The sequence below is a fragment of the Haliotis rubra genome, unplaced genomic scaffold, assembly GCF_003918875.1.
Source record: "Haliotis rubra isolate DU_JTF1 unplaced genomic scaffold, ASM391887v1 Scf76, whole genome shotgun sequence".
In the NCBI taxonomy this organism is placed as follows: domain Eukaryota; kingdom Metazoa; phylum Mollusca; class Gastropoda; order Lepetellida; family Haliotidae; genus Haliotis; species Haliotis rubra.
The window spans coordinates 1929404-1937008 of NW_025767479.1; the positions used below are offsets into that span (position 1 = coordinate 1929404).

The following is a 7605-nucleotide window of genomic DNA, read 5'->3' on the forward strand; positions in this document are numbered from 1 at the left end:
ATTTCTCTCGGACTCCTACGTGTCAGTGGACCTATTTGCAACATTTTTTTCATTGTCAGTATCATGAGTATGGCGTTGAACCGGATTGGGGATGACCTTTACACACAGAGGGTGGGTGGGGGTTGGGGATGACCTTTACACACAGAGGGGTGGGTGGGGTATTGAGGGCAGGAAGGATGTTTACACTGTGGTTAGCAATAGTCATCAGGGTCCACGTAGCTTCACACCTCGGTACCCTTATGTTAGATCCTGTTTCGGAAACAATTAGCTGTACTAAGAAAAACCAAGCGGATACTCCAGAAGGGATGCTGTACATATTAGCTGGTAGTCAACACAACGAACTGCATTAATGGAAAATCGAACCCGAACCTTTAACGGGATGATCAAGGGCTTTAATCATTATAACTAAAATTGAACACATTCATGATATGATTTTTTTTAGTTCGTTTTTTAAACTATTAGACTGTTTGAAGTCATTAATGTAACAAATATTATTTCCTAGACTATACGGACCAAATGCCGTAGCTGTACGCCAGTCCACTAGAGTTATCATTGGAAGTTATGACAGCAGAACCGTTGACTATGGCAGTGACGGTCGTCCTGAAGATTCCATTGAAGTGGAGGAAATAAAGATTCACGAAGACTATAATAATATCACAACAAGTTAGTATAGCCTGCATGTTCATGTTCATAGATATATTGCATTGAGTGATCACTAGTGACTTGTGAACCGTCATGGAATTATGTAGTATTATGTCATGTTAGAATTATGTAGCAGAAGCTCTTTAACTTGTCCAAAAAGCGTGTTGACCTCAATCAAATTGAAAACAAAATATAGTACATGTCGAATCATGTACCAATCATGATGTGGCCAATTATTCTCAATGAAGACGGAAGTGGGACATTCTTTGGAAGATCCCTGAAGATCTTGTTAGAACTGATCTTTATCATCCTACCCTTCTCAGTGACGACTGACGGGATCGGTTGGTCAGGTTCGTAGACTTGTTTCGCGCATCTGATGGTGTAGATCGATAAGGATGTAAATTTTTCTGAATTCTCTGGGCCAGACTTGATAATTTGCAAACCGCCATATAGCTGGATTATTGCTGGGTGTGGCTGGATTATTGCTGGGTGTGGCTGGATTATTGCTGGGTGTGGCGTTAAACAACAAAAGAATAATCCAAGACATACATAATAGTTTTGATTCATGTTTTTTCTCCAAGGCAACAACATTGCTATCTTCAAACTGAGAACCCGCATCCAGTACAACAACTGCAAACAGCCAGCTTGTCTGGAACCTCAGCGCACCTCCGCTACAAGCGCCCTTGACGTACCGGAAGTAGATGACACGTGCATCATGGCCTCTGTTGGTGACACGAGTAGTAAGGTTTCTGTCTGGCTTAATGCCAAGTACAACTGATACTCCGAGAAAGGTCAACCCGTAAATGTTGAATAATGGCTTATACGTTGATACTTTGATATGTTTAACAGGTTGATGATCGGACATGGCTTGAGGCGGTGTGTATATGTTACACCCTATCTGTACAACGTGCCCATTGCATGCAATATGTAAACAATTCTCTGCTCATTGCAATAATTGGCAATAGCTGTGAATGAAAAATAATTCTTCAAATATTTCACAGTATGGGTAACCAGCTTGCTCATTTCAATACTAAGGGTGTGCAGAACTTGAGTATAAACTTCCATGTTAAGGGATCCAAGACTCCCAGTATCACCATGACTACAATTTGCACACAATACCCATGAACGTTGGTTAATCAACACGGTTAACGTCCACCAGGGCGGTGGGGTAGACTGGTTGTAAAAGCGTTCGCTCGCCTCGCTGTAGACCCGGGTTCCGTTCCTACATAGGTACAATGTGTGAAACCCATTTCTGGTGTTCCCCGCCGTGATATTGCTAGAAAATTGCTAAACGCGGCGTAACACAATATTCAGTCAATCATTCAACATAACAGTTTGCAACTGAAACTTTCTCATCGGAAGATTGATTGTTTACAGATAATAACTCTGAACCACCCAACATCCCACAACAGGCTCACATCAAGCTGTACAGTAGACAACTCACTGAAGCTATTGTGCAGTATGTGTATCCCCAGTTTTTGCCAGATGGTGTCGTCATAGGCAGACCCGAGAACCCGTCTGTTCAAACATGTCTGGTACGTTCAACATATAGATACATTCTCACGCTATCCTTTTTATATCTTTTCCAAGCGATTGTTCAGTTCAGTTGTAGAGCCGAACGTGGGATATATGCATTTACACCAGTTCGAGCGCTTGTTCCATGAATTTTGTTTGTTATCTGTGATACATTTGTCATTGATATCATGATTCCTACGGGAATAGTGCTAGCAAAACAATTACGCCTTGTTATGTTAATTATGTTATGATTGATACAGTTCTATGTTAGATTGTGCAAAGATACAATATCCTGTTTTATCCTCATTCTGCCTTACACGTCATTACACGACATAGTTTGTCTGATTTGGCCTTCTATTTAATTCAGTGGAAATAAAACAGTCACTATTTTAAAGAACATTCAGTTAATACGGATTTTTCTCCGAAATTCAAGTTTAAAAATATTACTAATAGGGATTTCTGTTCCATATTACGACATTCCTGACCACAAATGACCATTTTAGTCAGACTGGGGCGGTATTGTGGTGTGCCGGAGGTCCAACAAGTGGTGGCTTAGAGGCATCATCAGTACCAACAACTGCCTCGTCAGCAAAGGTGGAGTGGCGACACCCGAGCCTCCCATCTTCATCACCGAGGTGGCAAACTACAAGCAGTGGATCGACACCTGTCTGAACAACATCGACAGTTGCCCAACTCGAAGAGTTTAGACTGGAGATCCTAGTCTTCAAACCATAGTTGTTCATTACAGTTTCATTACGAGAATTGTCAGAGAATACATACAGAATGATCACGTTCATTTGTATTTGCCTGCACTGGCATATAACCACTACTGTATAATGAATATTGTGTCAATACAAACAAATATGTTATGGCAATACATTTTAAATGTGTATTATTAACCGTTCCCCATTTAATGGGGATACACGTCAATATGACCAAAAAGCGGCATGTAATACAAAGGAATTCTGTTTACTGACTCCCTGATTCTAAACTACATACAGACTCTTGTCTTCTTGAGTTAATGTGGAAGGATGGCAGTAAAAATAATAGCATCGCTCACAGCAGTAATAGGAACACACACACACACCCACGCGCACGCACGCACCCACACACACCAATACATACATACATACATACATACATACATACATACATACATACATACATACATACATACATACAAAAGTCAGTTATTTTTCGGGAACATGGTATCATGCTCCTCTGGACAACTGACCCAATTGAGATCACTGGTTACATGTGCAGTTTATAAGATTTTTAACGGGGACACTGTTTTGACCTGGGGCACCTATAATACCCTATGTGTACATCGACAACATTGACTGACAGAAGCTAGTTTGCATGGACATGGACATTTACTATGATTATGGAGTATTAAATAGTCTACCACTCACTCATTCATATTTCATGACTTCCAACACGGAAAGGTTGCTTTCTAATCAAAGTGGAATGAGGATAGCGTTTACTTGCACACTCTGTGCACTTCCCATGATTGAACTTTCTAATCTGCTCAGTTGGGAACCGATGGCGTGTGTCAACCAAGTCAGCGAGCCTGACCACCCGATCCCGCAAGTCGCCTCTTACGACAAGCATGGGTTATTGAAGATTCATTCTAGCCCGGACCTTCACGAGTACTTTCTAAGGAGAGGTTGATTTGGAAGAAAGTTGGTGAGTCAATTTGTAGGGACACCTCAACCGCATCTGATGACTACATGGAATGGTACGAAACTGTTCTCATGAACCAACGTGAGTTTGAATTCGTCTGAATTCTTTTAACTTTTGACTCCTTGAAACCCAAAGAAAACATTGTCCTCACAACTGTCAATGTCTGCAAGATTTAGTGAGCAGCCATGTGGTGAATCGAACCTTGGTCTTCGGCGTGCCGAGCGGACGCTTTAACCACTGGGCTACCCCACCGCCCCTCATGTCTGTAGTAAAAGATGATAATGCTAAAAGCCTACACTAACGAACACAGAACTATTTCCTGTTTATGTTGGAAAAAATCAGCAAATATATTTATTGGATCATGCTCTCGCTTAGCCTTAACAAGACAACATATACATGTTACAGTCAAGGTCTACAATCAGGCAATGTGTACAATGACTGAAATAACCAGTCAATGTGTACATTGCCTGATTCACTCAGTCACTGTGTACATTGTCTTAAATTTCCAGGCATTGTGTACATTGCCTGATTAATTAACCCAATTATTGTACAGACTGACTGATTGTTGAACAGGAATTATTGAGATGACATTGACAAAACTTTGAAGGACTTGTTCAGGAAAGTGAATCTTTGAGGGCAGTGGTCTCTGATTCTTCGGGAGGTGAAGGTGAGGTGAAATTGGGTTCAACGTCGTACTTGAGAATATTTCGCTCATATGACGACGTGCATGCGCGAGTACGTGGATGTGCGGCTGCTTGTACTAGCCCAGACTGAAGCTGGTTTTATAGTGCTAGCCCACTGAGATACCATGCCGCAGTGAAGCATGAATACCCCACTCAGACACATTATACTGACTCCAAGCCGACCAGTCCTTCTTGTACCCATTAATGCCGAGCGCCAGGCAGGGACCAACAAGTACCATATTTTAACGTCTTTTGGTTTGACGCGGTCGGGGATCGAACCCGCGACCTTCCGCTCTCCGGGCGGACGCTCTAACCACTACACCACGGAGGCGGTCTTGATTCTTCGGGAAGCCAAGACAGCACACAGGAAGGCAGAAGATATTTTGTCACTTCGGAAGTATTTGCACGAGAACTACAAGCCTACACGGAAGAATCATCTCGGTATCAGTGACCTGCATTTTGTAGAGATATTCAGTTCCCTCCAATGCTTGTCTCAGAAATAGAACAAGAAAGAAATGCAACTTTGTTTACAACATTTGATGGAAAACATCTAAGGAAAGACCCATCGTCCGCATCACGGCTTAAAGAGTGTGTTGAGTCAAAAGCTGTATGATGTGATCCATAACAAAACTGAACCAACCACAAAAGTAAGAAAAACTAGCCACCTCAATCATTGACCGTGTTGTGTAAGAAGGTAGTTTCCAAGTTCCAAAAGACCACTATGGACATTACCTGGGCTCGTGACATATATGCCACCCGATATGCAGAATGGGAATCCACAACTCTCCACAGAAATGTTGTCCAGGTTGGTGATTCAGATATTCCAAGGTTTTGGTATTAATAACTTAACCGGTAAGTATAGATCCACAGTCTTGTGAACTTGATTCTCGCCATATGCTTACAAACCTTCGTGTTAAGGTCTGCAAGACAGGAATATCAGATTTTGCCTTGGCTTTGGTGAAAGTCGCGAGAGAATGCAAGCCAAATGGAACCGGGTTGAATTCTTTTGTTGTATATACCGTTATTTTGGTTTTGACTAAATGACGCACATCAAATTGCTATTTTCAAGTTAATTCATCTCTGAAATGAGTTTTACAAACTGCAATAAATGTTAGTGTATTGATGTCGCTATGGTGGTGACCATTAGGAACCGGTATCAGGCACCATAGCAAACCGTATTTACACACATGGCTTACCATTGATACAGTAGCATCAAAGTTATAAAATGTGGCGAATATTATGTCATATCAGCCTTTCCTGACATATTACGGTCAATGCAGTTAACAATCATGTTATTGAAACGCGTCTTGAAAATAGATATATAAGTTGAATTTCTCTTGACGGCAAATTTAGATAATAATAAACAAATGAAATCGAAAGCATCAACACTGTTTGGAATCAACAGGTCATAAATTCGTAAATTCACATTTAAAACAATTCCTTTGAACACATTCTCATTTTCCAATACTGCATCTAAATACTGGCTATCTATGATTGACAAGATGTTTACAATATAGCGTATAAAGGTGATAAAATTTACCTGTCACCGTGAGGCAACCAAACTTATTCAGCCGTAGCGAGCCGTTACTCTGTACTTAGAAAACCGTAACGGCCACTAGCACCGTAACGGCCGTATTACAGGGTGTGATACCGGGCAATCCAGTGATCAACAGCATTAGCATCGTTATACCTAATTGTGAAACGATGACATGTGTCAACCAAGTCAGCGAGCCTGGCCACCTGATCCAGTTAGTCGCCTCTTTAGAGGTTGAGATATATACATATATATACATATATACACACACACACACACACATATATATATATATCCAATATATATATATATATATGTATGTATATATATATGTATAAGTTTATAAGTAGAGAGAGATAGAGAGAGATTGAGAGTAAGAGAGAGTAAGTGTAAGGGAGAGAGAGAGATTGAGAGTAAGAGAGAGAGTAAGTGTAAGTGAGAGAGAGAGAGTGAGAGTAAGAGAAAGAGAGAGTGAGAGAGAGATATTGACATGCCTCAAACGTCAACACCATGGAGATTCTTTATTTCCTCCAGAAATCAATCCGAAGATTATTGATACATGAATTCAATCAAACATAAAACACATTAGTATTTACATACATGACAATGTCATTCATAGTTGACAATTGATATGTACAGAAATATAATCAAACATTCACAAAGGGATGGCGTCACTTGTACGCAGAGTGTCTCCAATAAAATACAAACTCAAGATATCGTTTCAAATGACAGACATATTTTGCAAAGTTTATAATGACCACATGATATGTGTCCCTCACTAGGGGATCGTGTGAACTGTGTATCTGCACCTTGGAGAGTTGACAGCATTTCGTCGTCTTCCAACATTTCAAAATTTACATAGGTTTCAACATCAATCCGAGATGAGAAAAAGTTATTTCGGAGAGGTAATAATTTTTCACAGTGTAGTATCACATGGTTGTCAGAGTCATAAGCGTGCTTGTTACAAAGCAAACATTCTTTTGAGATTTTATTTCGTGATGAAATTTTCAAACATAATTGCAAGGCTGCTCTGTGTTGTAACAATCTTAAACTCGGTAAGCTGTATTTGGTGCGGCTCGAAATTAACAAGCATTACGCTTTCATTGGGGTATGGCAGCTTAATGTGGGGTGCAACCTATAGATGTCAACCACTTTCTTTACCCTATTGTACTAGAGGTCAAAGTCAGGGCAAAGACCGATTCGAAGATACGATTCCTGCCAAGACCGAAGGGCGCAATACTTCACGGGACATTGAAGCAGAGCCTCTATTCCCAAATGAACTGGGTTTACAAATAGGCGAAATTCTTCACAGTAGAAAGTTGCTCGAAACACTCTATTACATTGCACATGAGGCGAATGACTGGCCTTATAGCCATACTTATTCTTAGTCGCGAATAATTAATTATTATTTTGTTAGAAACAAACAATTCCGTTTTAACTGAAAAGGAGCCCCATTGAGTATGGAGACACAGAAGAAATCTAGTCTAGCTTCACGTACCGCTTTCGCTTTGCAGAAAGTACTTGGGGTGGGGTGTAAATATTGAGAAC

At 40.6% G+C, this 7605-nt stretch overlaps 1 protein-coding gene across 1 annotated transcript; it reads left to right on the forward strand.

The window, feature by feature from the left end:
• The first annotated feature begins 865 nt into the window (after window positions 1–865).
• On the forward strand, window positions 866–2999 carry LOC124260318 (chymotrypsin A-like). Its single transcript, XM_046694597.1, has 4 exons — window positions 866–992; window positions 1224–1382; window positions 2020–2177; window positions 2661–2999. Exons 1-4 carry the CDS (start codon window positions 866–868, stop codon window positions 2862–2864), a joined length of 648 nt encoding a protein of 215 aa, XP_046550553.1. The 3' UTR covers window positions 2865–2999.
• The last annotated feature ends 4606 nt before the right edge of the window (window positions 3000–7605 follow it).